At 43.0% G+C, this 23,689-nt stretch overlaps 1 protein-coding gene across 3 annotated transcripts in view; it reads right to left on the reverse strand.

The window, feature by feature from the left end:
* LOC126988642 (PH-interacting protein-like) overlaps positions 1-23,689 on the reverse strand; it is a 47,288-nt gene that overhangs the window by 22,329 nt on the left and 1,270 nt on the right. For 2 of the 3 annotated variants that reach the window (XM_050847013.1, XM_050847009.1), the window contains exons 5-14: positions 19,434-19,584; positions 15,711-15,957; positions 14,024-14,213; positions 12,863-13,011; positions 11,892-12,008; positions 10,046-10,246; positions 6,687-6,910; positions 4,323-4,510; positions 3,447-3,678; positions 2,579-3,253 (exon numbers count right to left, since the gene is read on the reverse strand). In XM_050847013.1, coding sequence (XP_050702970.1) covers positions 2,579-3,253; positions 3,447-3,678; positions 4,323-4,510; positions 6,687-6,910; positions 10,046-10,246; positions 11,892-12,008; positions 12,863-13,011; positions 14,024-14,213; positions 15,711-15,957; positions 19,434-19,584 — 2,374 coding nt within the window. The remainder of the gene's footprint in view (positions 1-2,578; positions 3,254-3,446; positions 3,679-4,322; positions 4,511-6,686; positions 6,911-10,045; positions 10,247-11,891; positions 12,009-12,862; positions 13,012-14,023; positions 14,214-15,710; positions 15,958-19,433; positions 19,585-23,689) is intronic. The other variant, XM_050847010.1, reaches the window with a different exon arrangement.

The raw sequence follows: 23,689 nt of genomic DNA on the forward strand, positions 1-23,689 counted from the left end.
GCGGACAATGCCAGCGCCGTATATATACGGTCTGATGTTAAAAAAATCATTATAAATGGAAGTTGAAAGATAAAGCAAAGATATCCCGTAGGCATCACGTTTGAACTTTGGCGGGCTGGGCGCTACCCATGTGAGTCACCCAGCCCCACCGCGCATGCGCGGGCATCGCCCGGCGTCAGTATCTCCCTGTGCTTCACTGAGTGACGACGTTTTTTTATACAAATTCTCTGTACATATATATTCTGATCTCATTTATGTGTAAATATGTTATTATGTAGTGCGCAGACATGACAGCAACCACAGAAAAATATATAGTGAAAAACACTACAAAAAACGTATGTTTACAAGATATCCGCTACTTATTCGCGTGTCCTATAGCGCCCCCGCCCATCACTGTGCCCATGAACAACGCCCACAGGTTCAGTGATCATGGTGGTAAAAACTCAGAACAATTGGTTTAGTGTGTACGGAGTAACAAATAGTCCAACGAAAACATTCGTTAGTGTTCTGTGTAAAAATAAAGTCTACGGATCCTGCGCATACTTTTTCACGGCCACGACGAGACATAACGGAGGCAAAATTCATCCGTTCCAGGCTTCGGTGAGTACTTATATTGATGTTTTCCATGTTTTTGCATGATTCTGAACCTATCTAGGTAATTTTTGAAAAGTCGAAAAAAAGCCGGCACTGGGGTTGGCTACAGGTCTTCAAATAGCCGGCAGACGGCGGGTTAAGAACATAAGAACATAGGGAGACTGCAAGAGTGCTTAACCCGGTAGCAGCGGGGACCATGTTTCTTAATGGTCCCTCCAAGCGAGAAAAATGAGAAAAAGTCACCCCTCACACAAACCATTTCATAATATATATCAAAGCGTTTGTGATCAGAATATGTATCAGCTATTTTTGGGGGGTTTATATCACGGCACAAATTTGGCCCATCGCTGCTACCGGGTTAATAATATACGCTAAAACTTCTAATGTTAAACTTACAAAATGTAGAGTCTATATATTAATAGTAAAATAGAATTCAAAATTTGCAACAAACTGAAAATAATGTAAGAATGCTGGTAAGGAGAGGACTGAGGAATGAAAGCTTCTAACAACAATGAAAAGTTTTGGAAAGTTTCGTTTAGTCGGCACAACATCTGTGGTCATATGCCGGAGAGAGACAGAAGGGGAAGGAATTATAGGAGAAGGGAACAGACCCCAGGAGACAGGGCACAACCCCCCACATGCAGACGAATTGGTATTTCAGAAGAACACATAAGGAAGAAAAATTTGAACAGTGATAAAAATATATATGAGGTGCTGAGTAGCTGAGAAAACTAATCATGGAAAAGTTAATGGAAGGTAAAACAGAATGTAATATCTAAAATGGAGTCCCCTCTTATTCATGAAATCTCTTATAAGGCCTTTTTTATTTAGTTATTTTTCTACATTCTGCGTTCCCACTGCAGGATACATGTTTTTTGATAGTAATGAAAATGTAATAATAAATGAAAAGGGAGAGATAAGAGAAAGGGCATTGCAAGGAAGAAGGGTGGTAGGGTCTTTGGGACGCATCATGAATGGCAGAAGTGTGAGCATGGAGGTAAAGAGGGATTTGAGAAATACAGTAATAGTACCAACCCTCACATATGGGCCTGGGATGAAAGTCAGAGGTCTAGAGTGCAGGCAGTGGAAATGAGTTATCTGAGGAGTGCTTGTGGTGTGAGTAGAACGGATGGAATGAGTAATGAAAGTGTGTACGAGCGTTTTGGAATGTGTCATGTGGGTGAAGGGAAGAAGTGTGGAGTGGTGGAAGAAGTGAAGCGACAGACCTTAAAGTGGTTTGGCCACATGGAGCGAATGGAGGAGAGTAAGATGACCAGGAGGGTGTATGTGAGTGAGATAGAGGGAGGGAATGCTAGAGGACGACCTCCAGCGAAATGGAGGGATAGGGTGCAAGAGTACATTAGGGAGAGGGGGGAAAGATCCTTGAGAAACTTTGAGCAGGCAAGGAGGGAGTGTCTGGATAGAGAGAGATGGAAGCTCTTCTGCCGTGGCCATACGACACAAATGACACCCAGAAGTTGGTGACTCCCACACCAAGACCAACACCAACATCATAACAATGGGTGCTGTCTCGTCATCAGAGGACACCGCCAGGGTAAATAGGGTCTCCTAGGTGATGACAGCCTCTCAACATGAACAATATTATATCTGACCTAAAACTTCCTATGGGCCAAGGGGCTATTACACTGGGCAAACTTTCCGTGGATCTTCAGTCAAACCACGATTTCCGCTGGCGTAGTTCTCATTTGTTTCTTGTTATTGCTGATGATGATGATGATGGTAATACCGTCGTCCTTCAGTGAAATCTACCGTAGCTTTGGAAGATCGTGGACACGTCAGAAAACCACGGAAATACGAGAACCACGCCAGCGGAAATCGTGGTTTGACTGAAGATCCACGGAAAATTTGCCCAGTGTAATAGCCCCTTAAAGCAGGCTCGTTGCTGTCCTTTGAACCATGTGAAGTACATTTACTGAGCTGATAATCATTTTTACAGCTTAAATTGGGGAACACCTTTACTCACTGGCTCGAGGAGAGAGGGGATCATGTTGATTGGCCACTGCATAGGAGTGGTCACTAGTGGGTCCGGCTGAGCTAGCTCTGCGCTCTCCGCCAGCCCTCAGACCACTGCTGCTACTCTCCCGACGCTCGCGCACCCCACTTGGCCCTGCTTGCGGCTCCCCAGACTCTGAGGGTCGCCGGTCATAAGCGATGCGCTGGTCCTGTTCTTGAGCCAACCGTTGAATCATGTCATCAATGCTTGGCCGCTGACCGCTCACTGTGGCACTACTCTCCCCATGATGCCCAAGTCCTGAGGCTGGCCCTGGCCCTGGCATGAGTCCTGAGGCTGGCCCTGGCCCTGGCATTAGTCCTGAGGCTGGCCCTGGCCCTGGCATTAGTCCTGAGGCTGGCCCTGGCCCTGGCATTAGTCCTGAGGCTGGCCCTGGCCCTGGCATTAGTCCTGAGGCTGGCCCTGGCCCTGGCACTAGTCCTGAGCCTGGCCCTGGCCCTGGCACTAGTCCTGAGCCTGGCCCTGGCCCTGGCACTAGTCCTGAGCCTGGCCCTGGCCCTGGCACTTGTCCTGAGCCTGGCCCTGGTCCTGAGCCTGGCCCTGGTCCTAGTCCTGGGGGTGGCCCTGGTGCAGGGCCACCCCCACTTTCAGCATCAAGAAGTGAAATGTCCAGCACTTCCTGATCTCCTGCAATACAGCAAACATTACTACAATCCATTCATACAAGCATGAGTCTTACCAACACACACTTATGAAACTTTTGCATTCTCAGATTTTTTTATAACAAGCATCAAAGTGTTCATAATGAATGCATCATTCAGGTTTGAAGTCCTTTCCATCCACGTCATCAGAGCTGGTACAAAGGAGCTCTAATCCCTACCCTCACCATTGGCATTGAGAAGCACATTGGGAATTAGCTGGTCCTGACGGCAAGTCTCCCTTCCGGGAACAAGCCGTTGAAACTGTGGGGGGTAAGGGTCGCCATCCATGTTCACCAAAAATGGCGGCGGCATCAGGTGGGGCGCCATCTGAGTCTGCTCGTCCAGCACGTGGTTGTTGCCGTCCCGCATGAGAGGCCGATAGTCGGTGTGGAAGAACAACTCCTTCGGAATCTAAGGAAAATGACGAGCAGAAGAATATACATGTTACTTATACTGAACACTGTTACAATTTTCTTTGGGCTAGATGTAAGGAACTGCACATCTACTAGTCACAGAAGTGTTCGGCAAATCACCACACATTTAGAAAACCAAATATAATATACTCCATACAACAGAAACAAGGTTACATATTTAACACAACCCTCAATAACCTGGGACATATTGACTGGCAGCACATGGGGAAAGACCAAGACTAAGGGACACTTTCAGTCATTTTATTTTGATCGTTACCAATGGCGGCGATCGAGCTATAGTATTTCCACGTCAAACTGTCCGATGGGGGAGTGACGGCTGCGGGGTTAGCCTAGCCCCGCACCTTACCACACACTCTCAACACACCCCCATAGACCAGTTTCACGTGGAAAATTACAGCGTCGATCGCCGCCATTGGTGACTGTGGAAGCGGCCCTCAGTCTTGGTCGAGGGAGTGCGTGGGTTAACCTTACACTACCACTGGAATACTGGTTTTACTACAACTTTGATTTTACCACCAAAAGAACTTATAAACAAAACCAACCATTACGCCATTAAAGAAAACTAAAAAAATGCTTAGTGACAATTGGTGTACGTCAATGTTTTTTAAAGGTTTTCCATACCTGCTGGTAACGATCATTCGGAGTAATGCCAAAGAGAATGAGATGTCCGTGAGAATCTGTGGCAGCTATTGTGAGGCCATCTGGTGACCACTTGGCATCAAACAGAGCGCCATGACCTTGTCCCTCAATGGTGTTCTTGAAGCTCCAGACCAGGTCACCCGTCACAACATCCCAGATCATGAGCTGGCCTGTTCAAAGGAGGGGGCGGGGTGAGTGTGATGCAATGTTCACTGTTGACTATGAATGTTAATTTTTTGTCTTATTTTGAGAATAAAAAAATGTGTATCATCAATGCCAGTAAACACGGTAACCATAATTAACTGTGTAGCAGCGACGGGCCAAATTTGTGGCTTTACCGTGTAGCAGTGACAGGTGAAATTTGTGGCTTTACCGTGTAGCAGCAACGGGCCAAATTTGTGGCTTTACCGTGTAGCAGCGATGGGCCAAATTTGTGGCTTTACCGTGTAGCAGCAACGGGCCAAATTTGTGGCTTTACCGTGTAGCAGCGATGGGCCAAATTTGTGGCTTTACCATGTAGCAGCGACGGGCCAAATTTGTGGCTTTACCGTGTAGCAGTGACGGGCCAAATTTGTGGCTTTACCGTGTAGCAGCGACGGGCCAAATTTATGGCTTTACCGTGTAGCAACGACAGGCCAAATTTGTGGCTTTACCGTGTAGCAGCGACGGGCCAAATTTGTGCCATGATTTTAACCCCCCAAAATAGATGATACATAAACTGATCACAAATACTTTGATGTATATTATGAAATGGTTTGTGTGAGTGATGATTTTTTCTCATTTTTCTCGCTTAGAGGGACCATTAAGAAACTGATCCCCGCTGCTACTGGGTTAACTATGACTGCACTATACCCCTGTAAATGTCCCATGCCTGATTGGGTTCAAGAAACATTCAGTTCAACTTTTTATTTACTTCTCAAAATATAGAAGAAACTGGAAATGAAAGCAAAACTTCACAGATGGAAAAGCTGAACAATGCTGATGGAAAAATAAAAAGCTGTCAAAATACATAAATTACATCCAACCAGTAATCAAGTGCTGTAAAATTTTAACATGGGCTGCACTAGATCATCATCATTTCATTGACGCCTGGTCCTAGGAGTTCCCACCAGGGGATGGCCACGGCAGAAGAGCTTCCACCTTCCTCCACCTTCGTTAACATCCCTTGCTGGCCTACCCCGTCCTGATAATGGGGGCTTGAGATTGAGTAAGCATTCAACCATTTTTCATTATCATCATCATTTCATCGACCAGGGGATGGCCACGGCAGAAGAGCTTCCATCTCTCTCTATCCAGACACTCCCTCCTTGCCTGCTCAAAGTTTCTCAAGGATCTTTCCCCCCTCTCCCTAACATACTCTTGCACCCTATCCCTCCATTTCACTGGAGGTCGTCCTCTAGCATTCCCTCCCTCTATCTCACTCACATACACCCTTCTGGTCATCTTACTTGCATTAGAGCACAAGCAAAATGCAATAAATCATTACATACTGGAATATCATAACAAAAAGAACTATTCATGTGTTTTAAGTTGCTTGATTGGAAATCCTAATCATAAAGCTTGTACATTAAAGCTGTATAGAATACTACTGTATATTAATTAATCATAAACATGACAACTAGATACAATCTGTTGCCTCATCAGCCATGATAGCAATATGAGTGGCAACATTGAAAGGACTGGTTGGTCCAAGTTGGAAAGTTTGGTTTAGTCGGCGCAACATCTGTGGTCATATGCCGGAGAGGGACAGAAGGGGAAGGAATTATAGGAGAAGGGAACAGACCCCAGGAGACGAGACACAACCCCCGATTAATACCTGGTACCCATTCACTGCTGGGTGGACAGGGGCGTAGGGTATCGGAAAAAGAAAAGTTGGAAAGTTTCGTTTAGTCGGCGCAACTTCTGTGGTCATATGCCGGAGAGGGACAGAAGGGGAAGGAATTATAGGAGAAGGGAACAGACCCCAGGAGACGGGACACAACCCCCAATTAATACCTGGTACCCATTCACTGCTGGGTGGACAGGGGCGTAGGGTATCGGAAAAAGAAAAGTTGGAAAGTTTCGTTTAGTCGGCGCAACTTCTGTGGTCATATGCCGGAGAGAGACAGAAGGGGAAGGAATTATAGGAGAAGGGAACAGACCCCAGGAGACGGGACACAACCCCCAATTAATACCTGGTACCCATTCACTGCTGGGTGAACAGGGGCGTAGGGTATTGGAAAATCCGCCCAAATTTTTCCACTCCGCCCGGGAATCGAACCCAAGCTCTCTCGATTGTGAGCCGAGTGTGCTAACCACTGCACCACGAAGCCCCCTGCAAAGAGTTGAGGTCACAAGCAAACTCACCATCATGGGCCGCTGTCAGAAGTAGTCGGGCCTCCTGGGGGTGCGCCTCTATCACGTAGGCATTGTCCTCGTGGCCTCGGAGAATCTGCTTCAGCTCCCCCGTGCAGCTATCCCACACTCGCAGCCACTTGTCGTTGCTGGCGGTGATCACAAACTCATCCGTCTGGTTCCAGCCCACCATGGTGACCTGCAGCCGCCGCACATCCTCCATCGGCGGCTCATCCCTGGCGGCAGAGACAGATAAGAAATACATCATCATACAAAGCTATTTTAACCTGTATAATTAGCGTTAAGTTACATCAGTTGTACTCCTCCAGGAAAAGTTAAAAAATAGATATATAAAAAAAGGACCAAAAAGAAAAATGATTTAACCCCTTGACTACGGATTTCCTACAGTCAGACCTCACCAAGCTACAGGAACGGAGCAAAAAGTGGCTGCTACAATTCAATGAAGAAAAATGTAAAGTCCTGCACCTTGGGAGGGGATATCCAGCACACCAATACATGGGAAACACTCCACTATCCACCACAGAGGCAGAGAAAGACCTGGGAGTGTATGTTACCAGGCTACCAGTGAAGGGATATCCAGCACACCAATACCACATGGGAAACACTCCACTATCCACCACAGAGGCAGAGAAAGACCTGGGAGTATATGTTACCAGGCTACCAGTGAAGGGATATCCAGCACACCAATACCACATGGGAAACACTCCACTATCCACCACAGAGGCAGAGAAAGACCTGGGAGTATATGTTACCAGGCTACCAGTGAAGGGATATCCAGCACACCAATACCACATGGGAAACACTCCACTATCCACCACAGAGGCAGAGAAAGACCTGGGAGTATATGTTACCAGGCTACCAGTGAAGGGATATCCAGCACACCAATACCACATGGGAAACACTCCACTATCCACCACAGAGGCAGAGAAAGACCTGGGAGTATATGTTACCAGGCTACCAGTGAAGGGATATCCAGCACACCAATACCACATGGGAAACACTCCACTATCCACCACAGAGGCAGAGAAAGACCTGGGAGTATATGTTACCAGGCTACCAGTGAAGGGATATCCAGCACACCAATACCACATGGGAAACACTCCACTATCCACCACAGAGGCAGAGAAAGACCTGGGAGTGTATGTTACCAGGCTACCGGTGAAGGGATATCCAGCACACCAATACCACATGGGAAACACTCCACTATCCACCACAGAGGCAGAGAAACACCTGGGATTATAAGTTCACCAGGCTACCAGTGAAAGCCAAATCCGTGCCAATCGCAGTGGACGGGTTTAAGTTCCCATTAACCACATTCAAAAGTCCTGCCAAGGCTCAGCTGCATTGCCAGGTATAGTTCCTCTAAATGTGTTATATATTTTCCTTTCAGATTTACATATTACAGTGCATGGAGTATGGAGTTTAACCCGGTAGCAGCGGGGATCATGTTTCTTAATGGTCCCTCTAAGTGAGAAAAATGAGAAAAAATCACCCCTCACACAAACCATTTCATAATATATATCGAAGCATTTGTGATCAGTTTATGTATCATCTATTTTGGGGGGTTTATATCATGGCACAAATTTGGCCCGTCGCTGCTGCACGGTAAAGCCACAAATTTGGCCCATCGCTGCTACACGGTAAAGCCACAAATTTGGCCCGTCGCTGCTACACGGTAAAGCCACAAATTTGGCCCGCCGCTGCTACACGGTAAAGCCACAAATTTGGCCCGTCGCTGCTACACGGTAAAGCCACAAATTTGGCCCGTCGCTGCTACACGGTAAAGCCACAAATTTGGCCCATCGCTGCTACCAGGTAAATAATTCAGCCTGCCAAAGCACATGAGTTTGACAGCCCTATCTATGCCATGAACAATATAAATGATGGTACCAGTTTCAAATTGAGAGGAACATCCTTCAAAGGTGATCCTGAACCCTTTATTGTCAATAGATAATGAGTGCATCGAGAATTGCTCCACATCCATGTCTTCTTTGAAAAGCACATGATAAAAATCCTCCCCCAGCTATCCCATTCTCTCGATCTGGACCCTGCACATTCCTACTCCCAGAATTTGTATCCACTCTGAAAGGTTACTCATTTACACCGATCGGAATAAAAATACTGTAAAGATTTGCACACCATCCCTCAGACACATTCCTACTCCCAAAATTTGTATCCACTCTGAAAGGTTACTCATTTATACCGATTGGAATTAAAATACTGAAGAGATTTGCACACCATCCCTCAGACACATTCCTACTCCCAAAATTTGTATCCACTCTGAAAGGTTACTCATTTACACCAATCGGAATAAAAATACTGTAGAGATTTGCACACCATCCCTCAGACACATTCCTACTCCCAAAATTTGTATCCACTCTGAAAGGTTACTCATTTACACCGATCGGAATAAAAATACTGTAGAGATTTGCACACCATCCCTCAGACACATTCCTACTCCCAAAATTTGTATCCACTCTGAAAGGTTACTCATTTGCACCCATCGGAATAAAAATACTGTAGAGATTTGCACACCATCCCTCAGACACATTCCTACTTGCATTCCATAAACACCTGAAAAAACATTGGGCCGTGTGTCAATGTTAAGAGCAGTACATTGAAGGAAACGTCTGCTTGTGTTGTACGCAAAGCAATAAATTTAGTCTTTAATACGTTTTTCTTATTGGACAGACTTTGTAGAATCTGTTTACATCTTGCGTGAATTTTGGTTCTTGGAAACGTAACATAAATTTGATTTCTCGTAAAGTGAGTTTAACCCGTAAGCTGCGGGACTGAGATTCTGAGTGCATCGCCTAGTGCGGCTATATCAGCGAGAGATTGACCTTCAATAAATGATATCTAAGTTACATAAACGTGTCATAAATATTACAATACACATATCTGTAGCTCGAAATGTGTTGTATCCTGCATATTTCTTAGATTTTTCTATCACAAAAATGTTTTTCTGGCAGTATCTGAAGCCGCGGCGGAAACTTTTTGGCGCCTGTTTGAAAAGCCCGCTTCCAGAAGGCTTACAGCAGCTTACCGCTCAGCCGCCCAGAAGGTGTACAGCAGTTTGCGGGTTAAAATGTTTTTCTCATTGGACAGACTTTGTACAATCTGTTTAGATCTTGCGTGAATTTTGGTTCTTGGAAACGTAACATAAAATTAATTTCTCGTAAAGTGAGTTTAATATTCCCACGAGGAGGAATGGAAACACATGCGTACTAATTATGGGGACTAACTAACAAGACTCCTTCCCTTACATTTAAGATGGAGGAATGGGTTGCCAACTTATAACTGTGATTAAACAAAGCCTATCCTGAAAACCTTAACCGTTATGAACTTACCCCGGTAACCTACGAAGCATGTTAAGAGTTGTGGTCTTCCAGTGCTGGGTTTCATAGCGCCAGATAAGGGCAGTGCCGTCCCTGCTGCCAGACACGAACATGAGGCCTCGATGGCACCACTGAATGCTGTCCACGCGGTCCTGATGTCGTTCAGATTCCAACAACTTCTCCACGCCTTCCTCGCCCCCGAGCTGGTAAACTCTGAAGTGGACTTGTGTCAAAAGGCGGATCCTTCATAGGGAGAGGACATGAAGAAATGGAACTGTTCTGCACTGCCAGCATTGCCAAATTATCGTATTAACCACATATCGTATCTATCATTTTTATGCCTCAAACTCTCGTACCTACACAAGTAACGTGAGAAAATCAAAGTTAGTTCTAAAACTGTTGAATATTGATGTTTTTCGTTCTTTGTTGTTATAGTTATAGGTCAGCAACTACGAAAATTAAATGTGATGAGTACGATAATTTGGCAACGCTGTGCAGGGCCAAAATAAAAGATATGATAGATGATTTCCTGGCAAGGTCGGAGTAAGTATTTGAAGGAGTTACGCTATACAGGAACAAATGCCAGGAACCTTACAGAAGCATTAAATAAATAAATAAATAAATAAATAAATAAAAATCCCCTTTTATTTAATTTTTCTTCATCTATGAGACTTCAAGTAGTGTAGTAGAGGTTTAGATGATGATGACAAATGATAAGTAGGCTTTATAGAAGGCTTGAGTATATACAGTGAATGCAGACCCTTAACAACAACAATAAATAAATAAATAAACATATAAATAAATAAAAATCCCCTTTTATTTAATTTTTCTTCATCCATGAGACTTCAAGTAGTGTAGTAGAGGTTTAGATGGTGGTGACAAATGATAGGTAGGCTTTATGGAAGGCTTGAGTATATACAGTGAATGCAGACCCGGGTGGAAAAATCCCCTTTTATTTAATTTTTCTTCATCCATGAGACTTCAAGTAGTGTAGCAGAGGTTTAGATGGTGGTGACAAATGATAGGTAGGCTTTATGGAAGGCTTGAGTATATACAGTGAATGCAGACCCAGGTAGAAAAACAACAATAAATAAATAAACAAACATATAAATAAATAAAAATCCCCTTTTATTTAATTTTTCTTCATCCATGAGACTTCAAGTAGTGTAGTAGAGGTTTAGATGATGATGACAAATGATAGGTAGGCTTTATAGAAGGCTTGAGTATATACAGTGTATGCAGACCCAGGTAGAAAAACATCCTTAACAACAAAAATAAATAAATAAATAAACATATAGATAAATAAAACTTGATAATGGATAGATGAATGGTGTTAACTATGAGGAAGACATCTTAAAACTATAGGAAATCACAAGCATTAGCAAAATAGACTGATAGATTCACCTTTATCAAATTATGAGAGTACAAAAGTAGCTGCTGTTCTAAGGGTCAAACTATAGGAAATCACAAGCATTAGCAAAATAGACTGATAGATTCACCTTTATCAAATTATGAGAGTACAAAAGTAGCTACTGTTCTAAGGGTCAAACTATAGGAAATCACAAGCATTAGCAAAATAGACTGATAGATTCACCTTTATCAAATTATGAGAGTACAAAAGTAGCTGCTGTTCTAAGGGTCAAACTATAGGAAATCACAAGCATTAGCAAAATAGATTAATAGATTCACCTTTATCAAATTATGAGAGTACAAAACTAGCTGCTGTTCTAAGGGTCAAACTATAGGAAATCACAAGCATTAGCAAAATAGACTGATAGATTCACCTTTATCAAATTATGAGAGTACAAAAGTAGCTGCTGTTCTAAGGGTCAAACTAACAAGGCCAACCTAAACTGACCTGACAAAGTGGTCAGCTCCCCCGAGAGCAAGAAAGTGTCCTCCCTGGCTGAAGGAGGCGCATATGAGCTGAGCGTTGCCTGGCCGGACACGTTCATTAACCTTGAGAGGCTTTGAGCTGCGGGAAGAAGAGAAGATTGGACTTTTAATCACTCACTTTTTGTATCTTTTCTCATGTGTTATTGTAATTATAAGCATCAGCAAATCAATAGGTTAGAAATATTGAAGTATAATGCAATAAAAAACTCCTTTCCTTAGCAAGAAGATTAGAACTTACAATAACACACTTTTAACCCAGTAGCAGCGGGGATCGTGTTTCTTAATGGTCCCTCCAAGCGAGAAAAATGAGAAAAAATCATCCCTCACACAAACCATTTCATAATATATATCAAAGCATTTGTGATCAGATTATGTATCATCTATTTTTGGGGGTTTATATCATGGCACAAATTTGGCCCGTCGCTGCTACACGGTGAAGCCACAAATTTGGACCATCACTGCTACACGGTAAAGCCACAAATTTGGCCCGTCACTGCTACACGGTAAAGCCACAAATTTGGCCCATCACTGCTACACGGTAAAGCCACAAATTTGGCCCATCACTGCTACACGGTAAAGCCACAAATTTGGCCCATCACTGCTACACGGTAAAGCCACAAATTTGGCCCATCACTGCTACACGGTAAAGCCACAAATTTGGCCCGTCACTGCTACACGGTAAAGCCACAAATTTGGCCCGTCACTGCTACAGGGTAAAGCCACAAATTTAGCCCATCACTGCTACACGGTACAGCCACAAATTTGGCCCGTCACTGCTACACGGTAAAGCCACAAATTTGGCCCATCGCTGCTACTGGGTTAAGAATCCACTACTAGTTTTGATGTTCTAGTCTCCACCACACAGATATGGGACTCATCACATCCAGGTCATCCTTGTGGTCAAACAGAGACACACATAAATCTATAACTCACTCGAATCTAATGTCTCCACCACGGCACACATATGTCCAGAAGGCAACGCAGCCGTCGCCCCCTGTGGACACCAGCACCCCTTCATTGTCTGGCGCAGGGCAAAATTGAAGTGCTGTCACCATCCCCGTGTGACTGCTTAAAACGGCCACCTGGAAGTTTTAGGTAAATGTTAATCACAAACTGAGGATAATGTTTACAAATGCTATTATATTGTATTACCGAAATCGTTGCAGCCTTTCACCGAGGAAGAGTTCTGCTGTAATGCCAAAATTTAATTAAGTACAGGAAAGATAGAAATTACGGAGGTAAATTAGTTTTAAGTATTTTTAAGTAAATATAAGTGTCACCACTGTTGCCAGGTGGAATTTATATTTACTTAAAACTACTTTTCCTCACTAATTTCTATCTTTCCCGTACTTAATTGAATTTTGGCATCACACTGCAGCATCGTTTCTGTCAACCAAATAGCTCATAGCCTGGGCCAGACCACTTCAGGCACCCACTGGAAGCACTCATGGTCTGGGGTGGACAGACTCCCAAATTCTCTGGTACCAACAAGAAGAACTCACGATCTGTGCTCAGGTAATAAACTTTTCTTCCTTCTGGCCATCGAAAGTCATAATTTCTTCAAGTTTTTATAATTCATTCACACAGTCGGATTTAATTTTACAGTACATATTGTGGTGAGCTAATGATGGCTTTTAAAATAGTGCGGTAATGTGACCTTTCCTATGTTGTTCAAAATCTGTGCTACTAATGAATCAGGAGAGGCAGAACAAAAAATGCTATTAATAAATCAGGAGAGGCAGAACAAAAAATGCTATTAATAAATCAGGAGAGGCAGAACAAAAAATGCTACTCATAAATCAGGAGAGGCAGAACAAAAAATGCTATTAATAAATCAGGAGAGGCAGAACAAAAAATGCTATTAATAAATCAGGAGAGGCAGAACAAAAAATGCTATTAATAAATCAGGAGAGGCAGAACAAAAAATGCTATTAATAAATCAGGAGAGGCAGAACAAAAAATGCTACTAATAAATCAAGAGAGGCAGAACAAAAAATTATAAAAATGAAAGAGATTAAAAGACTATGAAAATCCTTAAACATACAACCTTGCGTGACAATCCGAGAACCAACACTCCCACTCATGGATACTTACTGGGGCCAGTGTTTGAAGGCTCCACACCCTAATTATCTTATCACAGGAACCAGCGGCTATCAATGTGTTCTCACTGTCTATGGCAAGGTCAGAGATCTCCGCCGAGGTCCCTCGCAGGGTGGCTAGGAGACGGCCATCCAGAGTGCTCCATATCTTGACTAGAGTATCATCTGCACCTGTGATGATGTACCTGTAAGGATCGTGATAAATTAATTATGTAAAAAATTTATGAGGATAATATGGGAAAAATGAGGCGTTGAATATAAATCAGTATTCAAGATTTGTGAAAACTGCCCACACCATAGGAACTACATCCATTTTATCGGATGTAAGATTTATAAGGAAAATATTGAATGTAAGATTTATGAGGATAATATGGGAAAAATGAGGCGTTGAATATAAATCAGTATTCAAGACTTGCGAAAACTCCCCACACCATAGGAAATACATCCATTCATTTTATCGGATGTAAGATTTATAAGGAAAATATGGGATGTAAGAAATGGAGGAGGTCAATGAGTTTAAGTACCTTGGATCAGTTATGTGTAAGCATGGTGGTATGGAGGGAGAGAGCTTCCATCTCTCTCTATCCAGGCACTCCCTCCTTGCCTGCTCATAGTTTCTCAAGGATCTTTCACCTCTCTCCCTGACATATTCCTGCACCCTATCTCTCCCTTTCACTGGAGGTCGTCCTCTAGCATTCCCTCCCTCTATCTCACTCACATACACCCTCCTGGTCATCTTACTCTCCTCCATTCGCTCCATGTGGCCAAACCACTTTAAAGTCTGTCGCTTCACTTCTTCCACCACTCCACACTTCTTCCCTTCACCCACATGACACATTCCAAAACGCTCGTACACACTTTCATTACTCATTCCATCCATTCTACTCACACCACAAGCACTCCTCAAATAACTCATTTCCGCTGCCTGCACTCTAGACCTCTGACTCTCATTCCAGGCCCACTTGCATACGTGAGGGTTGGTACTATTACTGTATTTCTCAAATCCCTCTTGACCTCCATGCTCACACTTCTGCCATTCATGATGCGTCCCAAAGACCCTACCACCCTTCTTCCTTGCAATGCCCTTTCTCTTGTCTCTCCCTCTGTACCACCATGCTTACACAAAACTGATCCAAGGTACTTAAACTCATTGACCTCCTCCATTTCTTCACCATTCAAAATTATCTTGCATTCTTTTTCACATTCAAGTCCCACTCTATATGGGCATACAAAATCCACAACCTCACTTCAACTCCGCTCACAAACCATCACTTTACCAGCCAATCGAGTCTGTCATAAGCTATCCATTTTCCACTTATTTAATATTTTCTTTATACAAGTATCCCAATTTAATATCCAATGACTATTTCAAACTCACTGAACATTTAATACACAATTTATCCTCGTCTCAAACACTAGTTAATAGCCATGATCAGTTATGTTACAACCCTTAATTTCAGTCTGAAGAACTACACACCACTGGTCATGCACGGAATGGTTGATTTCAGGCTTATTGAACCTCACATGATCTATGCATTTCTTTTCAGCATTGGAGCACACTTGTAACATTTTGGGGTTTCTCCTCTCCTATCCTGCGATCAACTTAATCCTAGGAGACAAAGTAGGCTGGCTGCAATAGATAACAGATATAGGTACCAGACACAAGCAGAAGATAGACGTACTTGCCAGTCCGATCAAACAGCATGCAGTAAACAGCTGAGAGATGACCAATAGAACGTAGACACAGCTGCATGCGGCTGAAGAATTTGTTGGTGAGAACGTGGGAGCGACGCACGGCAGCCCCCAACTCCCGGCCCAGCAAAGAGTGTGTGAGGCATGGCAACCCCCTCAGTCTTATTGGATCAAGAGAAGCACGCCCTTGTCGCCTCACCGCCACACTTGAAACAGTGTTGTAGCTCTTCCATAGATCTTTGGAAAGTAAGAGGTTAAGAATCACTACAACTTTTCATGTACAATCTCTTCATTAAACCCAGACCACAGTATAACCCTCTACTCATACACAGATATAATAGTCTTAACCCGGTAGCAGTGATGGGTCAAATTTGTGGCTTTACTGTGTAGCAGCGACGGGCCAAATTTGTGGCTTTACCGTGTAGCAGCGACGGGCCAAATTTGTGCCATGATTTAAACCCCAAAATTTGGCCCGTCGCTGCTACACGGTAAAGCCACAAATTTGGCCCGTCACTGCTACATGGTAAAGCCACAAATTTGGCCCGTCACTGCTACACGGTAAAGCCACAAATTTGGCCCGTCACTGCTACATGGTAAAGCCACAAATTTGGCCCGTCACTGCTACATGGTAAAGCCACAAATTTGGCCCGTCACTGTTACATGGTAAAGCCACAAATTTGGCCCGTCACTGCTACACGGTAAAGCCACAAATTTGCCACGTCACTGCTACATGGTAAAGCCACAAATTTGGCCCGTTGCTGCTACACGGTAAAGCCACAAATTTGGCCCGTCGCTGCTACATGGTAAAGCCACAAATTTGGCCTGTCGCTGCTACATGGTAAAGCCACAAATTTGGCCCGTCGCTGCTAATGGGTCAAACCTATCTTTCCCCATTTTCATGTAGCAATTGATCTGCCCACAAAATGGTAAATCCATCTCCAAACACCATGCTGAATTAATGATGTGCGCTCTATCATCAATGACACACTGAATGCATACAATATGTACAGGTAGCAGGGTTGGAAAAAATCACGATTAAAAAAAAAAAAAAGTTTTATTTGATTTAAATCGGATCTTTTTGGATTTCGGATTTAACGGACCACAAAATCTCAACGGACAAATAGCCAGCAACGGACATTCTGTTGGTTGCTGGGTAGATTTGTCTGGTGTGATATCGGCTTTAGAAACGTCAAAACCCTAAAATAACAATAAACACATGCGGTTCATGCGTGCAGACAGCCCCGGCCGCGCGCTGGGCCCAAACAGCTGACGGGCGGCTGACGACGGTAATGGCGATGATGAACGTCAGCCACCCGCACGGCATCCACATCGGAGCAGCGCGTGTGTGGCTGTGTTTGTGGGTTTGGGTTTCTCATCCGCCACATGTTGCACGGGACCTCTTTCCTTTCTTCCATCTCTTCTTTTTGAAAAAGAAGAGATGGAAGAAAAGAAAGAAGTTCCACGCAACAAGTGGAAAACAAGAATTAGCAAATTGAGGAGCCCGGGCCCACAATAAACACAGCCACACACACACACACACACACACACACACACACACACGGGCCCCAACGAAAATGGCACCGATGCACGGGCCAAGCCGCTGACACCCATCATCAGCCGCCCATCAGCTGCTCAAGCCCAGCGCATGGCCGGGGCCGCTCACACACTTGCGCCTGGCTGCCCGGATCACGAAAAAAAAATTAGTTCCGAGCTAGAAGGGAGGCTGGGTAGATTTGTCCGGTGTGACATCAGCTTTAGAAATGTCAAAACCGTATTTTCAAGCAACGGACTTTTTCAAGCATTTTACACATATATTTAATTTTGATTTAAATCATGATTTATTTTTACTCCGATTTAAATTGATTTAAACCACTTGATTTATAATTTAAATCATAACAACCCTGACAGGTAGACAGTAGATCATCAGTGTTGGGGTCCACCACAGAGCACCTGGGTTGGTAGCCATCAGAGGGCCTTAACTTTTGGAGTATCAGCAGGCCGGCAGGCTGGCTGGCTGGGAAGCACACTGACCCACCCATGACAAATACACATTTTGTCAGTAAGAGGGTACGGGGCACATTGTGGCACTTTCAAACATATATGTCATACAAGCCACAAAGGAACACGAGAAACATATTTTTTGTTATATCACTGACATTTTGCATTGGCATACCACTGGCTTCCCTGGGTAATGTTCCTTGATACAAACCTTCTACATGAGGTTGGCATCAAAGAACATTAGCAACAGAATGCCAAGGCCTGCCATCAATCTCAAGATTCTTGCCCTGCAAAATCCCAGACCTGCTCTGCTTTTGATTAAGGAACCAGCTGACTGACCTAACACTAGCATCATAACATTCAGCAATGTCTAAGTGAAGGATAATACATGCAAAAGGCCTGTATTGAAGTACATTACCAGGGGAGACTTTGACTTACAATTACCATCAAATGCTTGCCATGCAAATCATGAGCTATCAAAAATGTCTCATATTCCACAATGGCTTGTTTGACTTGTTACATAACTGAAAATGCCCCAATGTGCTCCATACCAACCATATTGCAGAAAGCACATGGATTTCTATGGAAGGGTTGGTGTTTACCCATCCAGCCAGCTGCACTTCTGAACTCTGAGGCTCTGCAGTAGATGCTGGCTGGTGGTGAACCCTGGCATAGATAAACTATAGTCCACTCACTTAAGCTAGATCCCCTCAGCAGTGGCTCGATCTCTAGCCAGGTGATAAGGATACTGCTGATTGGCTGTTGGCGTACGTCGTGTCTGACGTCTGAGTAACCCAACAAACTGAGGATGATTCAGATAATGTTCATATTTCTTCACATAGCTCATCTTTTGCATAAGCTAGGCAAATTTTGTTATCATAATTGGGTTAAGCAGTAATTGTACAACTAGAACATGATTTTCAAACTTTGGTAAGGTTAAAAAAAGAGTAATTAGGGTGAGCGACCGTCAGGCGGAAACTGTTTTGTATTTATACCTTTAAGCAAATCCTTTGTTTTCTCCTCTTGTATCAACTCAGAAAGCACCGTCATATTCAGGAGGATCTATGTACAAGAAGATATAATTTATTCTGAAACTGATTCCACAATTACTGCAGACACCAATAACAATGAAGAAGTGGTATACACAGTGAATGTTATTTTCTGCATTACAGAGGCAAAAGGTGTTGCATGCACTATGGCTGCCTTGGCTGCAGTACCAATTTCTGAACCGTTGGCCCTTTGAGCCTGTGGCAGGTAAGAGCCAGTTAGCTTCGGACGCAGGCCAATGTGAAATCTGGGATTGTCACCGTCTACCTTTCCAAAATTTTCAAAGGCACCCATTTATCAACCAGCCCAGAAGGGAGGATGAACAGCTGGGTGAGCTGCACAACAACTGCCCGGACTAGAATTCGGACCTGGGTCCGCGCAGTATTAGCCAGGCATGATTGACCACTAGGCCACGGAGGCACTGTAATTTTTTTTACCCTACTGAGTTTTGAAAACCAGTTTACAATTGTACAAACACTGCTTAACCCCTTGAGGGAAGATGACTGTAATCACAGAGAGCACATGCCAACTAACAATACCTCTACTCTTTAATATATATATATATATATATATATATATATATATATATATATATATATATATATATATATATATATATATATATATATATATATATATATATATATATGACGGACCCTGAGGCTCACCTTCCTGTGTACGCAGCAAAGATTGAGATCCTGCCCCAAGCAGAGTATTAGCCGAGGGATGAGGCAGTTGCACCAGCTGGTCCATAACCGGACGCAACCTGGCCACCAAACGGGCCAGGTGGTCAGACGGCAGGTGCTTGTTCTCCTCATCCTGCAGATCAGAAATAGTTCTTGCATCTCACTTTATAACACCGGAGGTCAGATGGAAAGAAAAGTATAATTATGTGCATAAAAGTCAAGGAAAGCTGAACTGCAACTCTAAGTAAGCTTCACCAGAACTGAATAAATCATATTTTAAAGATAAAACTAAGAAATGACAATCAGGAAAGATTTCAAATATCATTATTGAAATACATTACATAAAAAATGCATGTGTTATGTAGCTACATGTTTAAATAAGTTATACTAATTAAAATGAGAGGATAAAGTCCTATCTGAAAAGAGTGGGCAGGGATTTTCCTGTCATGGATTACTTGTTCTGAACATTACTCTTTGGTATGAAGAGAAAGTGCAATTGCGTGGTTTCCGTACGTTGTAAAAAAATCCCGGAATGTATGAAATTTCCCTACATCTAAGTAATTGTAAGGAATTTCCCTAAATCCAGGGTATTTTTCAACCCCAGATAACTCAAAAACTATGCATTTGTGACGCATTTCATGTTTACCACCGCATTCCCCGCAGTCTCAATGGCCCCCTAGCCAGTTTTGGTTGCGAGGGGCGAGTATCGGCAAACAATAGAAAGATACCCTAACTTTTATTATTTTCCGCAATCATTCAATGGTTGTAAAATACGCCCATTTCCGCATTACTTTAAAGATGCATGGGATTACCCTGTACTGCATTAGTTCACAGCAATCAATGAAGTTATAAAACATGCCCATTTTGCTAAGTTGAAAATGTGGTTTAGAATGTAGTATCGAATATACCCTCATCCAATTCCCATCACACAAGTATATACTCTATTTATGCAATAACATGGACTTGTGTTCATTACCAAACTTCGACCTCTCAGTAAGTTTTCATGTAATTGATGCATGAGATTAAATCATGTAAGTTTCGTTTAGTCGGCGCAACATCTGTGGTCATATGCCGGAGAGAGACAGAAGGGGAAGGAGTTATAGGAGAAGGGAACAGACCCCAGGAGACGGGACACAACCCCCGATTAATACCTGGTACCCATTCACTGCTGGGTGGACAGGGGCGTAGGGTATCGGAAAACCCGCCCAATTTTTTCCACTCCGCCCGGGAATCGAACCCGGGCTCTCTCAGTTTCGACATGTGCATAACTCATGAATGCAGTTTAAGTAATATCTCGCTACCATAAACTTTGCTCCCTACTCAAACGTGAAAATGACAAAAAAAAAAGTCTTGGAGGAGAGCAATCTATAGTTGGTTAGGTTACCGTATATTGTCACTATATATTCTCATCACATAGCTACAACAGGTACCAAAGGTGTATGATAAATCGCGTCATTAGTCAGAGAATGTCGCTTTACAGAATAAACTAACTGCCATCAAACTTAAAGTAGACAGTGCTGGTACAGTTACTATGAGCTATGTAATGTCCTAACCTACATCATCTTTTAAGACTAACCCCGATTATGACGGTATTTCTCGCATACCGTATAATCTATCTATGAACAAACTCCCAAGACAATCGATCACTGCCTTTTTTCAAACTTAAAACTAGAGTAGACAGTGCTGGTGCAAAGTTAAGAGCTATGTATCGTCCTAACCCACATCATCTTTTAAGACTAACCCCGATTATGACGGTATCTCTCGCATACCGTATAATCTATCTATGAACAAACTCCCAAGACAATCGATTACTGCCAAAATATCTCCCTTCTCCTTTGTTTTTACTTGCAACAATAAACTATCAATCAATCATCAATCAACAAATCACAACGCTAATTGTTTTCAAACTTATAATTACAGTAGACAGTGATGGTACAAAGTTACTATGAGCTATGTAACGTGTTAATCTAGATCATCTTTTAAGACTAACCCCGATTATGACGGTATTTCTCGCATACCGTATAATCTATCTATGGACAAACTCCCAAGACAATCGATCACTGCCTTTTTTCAAACTTAAAATTAGAGTAGACTGTGCTGGTGCAAAGTTAAGAGCTATGTATCGTCCTAACCTACATCATCTTTTAAGACTAACTCTGATTATGACGGTATTTCTCGCATACCGTATAATCTATCTATGAAGAAACTCCCAAGACAATCGATTACTGCCAAAATATCTCCCTTCTCCTTTGTTTTTACTTGCAACAATAAACTATCAATCAATCATCAATCAACAAATCACAACGCAAATTGTTTTCAAACTTAAAATTACAGTAGACAGTGCTGGTACAGTTACTATGAGCTATGTAATGTCTTAATCTACATCATCTTTTAAGACTAACCCCGATTATGACGGTATTTCTCGCATACCGTATAATCTATCTATGGACAAACTCCCAAAGACCCAAGACAACGCAAATTGCTTTCAAACTTATAATTACAGTAGACAGTGCTGGTGCAAAGTTAAGAGCTATGTAATGTCCTAATCTACATCATCTTTTAAGACTAACCCCGAATATGACGGTATTTCTCGCATACCGTATAATCTATCTATGAACAAACTCCCAAAGACCCAAGACAACGCAAATTGCTTTCAAACTTATAATTACAGTAGACAGTGGAGGTACAGTTACTATGAGCTATGTAACGTCCTAATCTCTATCATCTTTTAAGACTAACCCCGATTATGACGGTATTTCTCGCATACCGTATAATCTATCTATGGACAAACTCCCAAGACCCAAGACAACGCAAATTGCTTTCAAACTTATAATTACAGTAGACAGTGCTGGTGCAAAGTTAAGAGCTATGTATCGTCCTAACCTACATCATCTTTTAAGACTAACCCCGATTATGACGGTATTTCTCGCATACCGTATAATCTATCTATGGACAAACTCCCAAGACCCAAGACAACGCAAATTGCTTTCAAACTTAAAATTATAGAGTGTTGGTACAAAGTTAAGAGCTATGTAATGTCTTAATCTACATCATCTTTCAAGACAAACTCCGATTATGACGGTATTTCTCGCATACCGTATAATCTATCTATGAAGAAACTCCCAAAGACCCAAGACAACGCAAATTGCTTTCAAACTTATAATTACAGTAGACAGTGCTGGTACAAAGTTAAGAGCTATGTATCGTCCTAATCTACATCATCTTTTAAGACTAACCCCGAATATGACGGCATTTCTCGCATACCGTATAATCTATCTATGAAGAAACTCCTAAGACAATCGATTAGTATCAAGAATTCCCTCCTGGACTTGGGTACCGCAATGCAATCGAGCGGTATAGGATTGCAAGAGCTCACAGCGGGTCATTGGACATGGACAAGGAGGTTACAAGGCCGTCTATATTTCCACTGATACATCCATAACTCCAGACTATTCATTTATAACCAAACTATCAAGCATGACATACTAAGCCTAGGGGGGGAAAAGAGGAGTCAGAGCGGACATCATGGCGGATGAAAAATTTCCTTTGTTTGGCGGGAACTTCCACATCGATCGCACACTAGCCCCGCCTCCTTCCTGGTCTCAGCCTATCAGAACTACGCATCTTCTCCCACCATCTGCGTACTCGGTCACTGGTTGGCTGGCACATGTCCACAACACTTGGGACTCCTTATGAGATCTCGCCACAAAGAACACCCATTTGACAAGTCTCTCCTGGGACTTCTGGGCATTTCCAAGGGGTCGCTTTCTGACCTTGGTGGTAGTGTGACCTTTCTTCTATACCGTGAACGTGAAGAAACAGTCACTTGAACCCGATTCATCCCATTTTTGACCTTTAGAAAGAGGTGCTCTGATATGGCAGTCTTGTAACATCAGCCTACGAGTTGCACACTAATGTTTTTCCATGATTTCTAAGGCTCGCATTGCATCACAGCTGACTATGCTCACTGAAAAGTCTCTGGGAACATCAATGGAAGGTGTTTGCAAGGTTTTAAGATCACTGGAGGAGAAGGGAGGCTGAGGAGCGTGTTAGGCCGAGGACTGCCTGGTATGCTGCCATGAAGGGGCTGCGGGTACCCCACTATACATAAAATGCCCTCTTGTAAATACTAGTATGACACACGTTACAAGCTAAGCACTGCACCTTAAATGTACACGTCAATAAATGCTATAGAAACAATAATGCAGTCATCCTTAATAGTATCAAATGAGCAAAAT

Source organism: Eriocheir sinensis, chromosome 6 (assembly GCF_024679095.1).
Source record: "Eriocheir sinensis breed Jianghai 21 chromosome 6, ASM2467909v1, whole genome shotgun sequence".
Taxonomy (NCBI): domain Eukaryota; kingdom Metazoa; phylum Arthropoda; class Malacostraca; order Decapoda; family Varunidae; genus Eriocheir; species Eriocheir sinensis.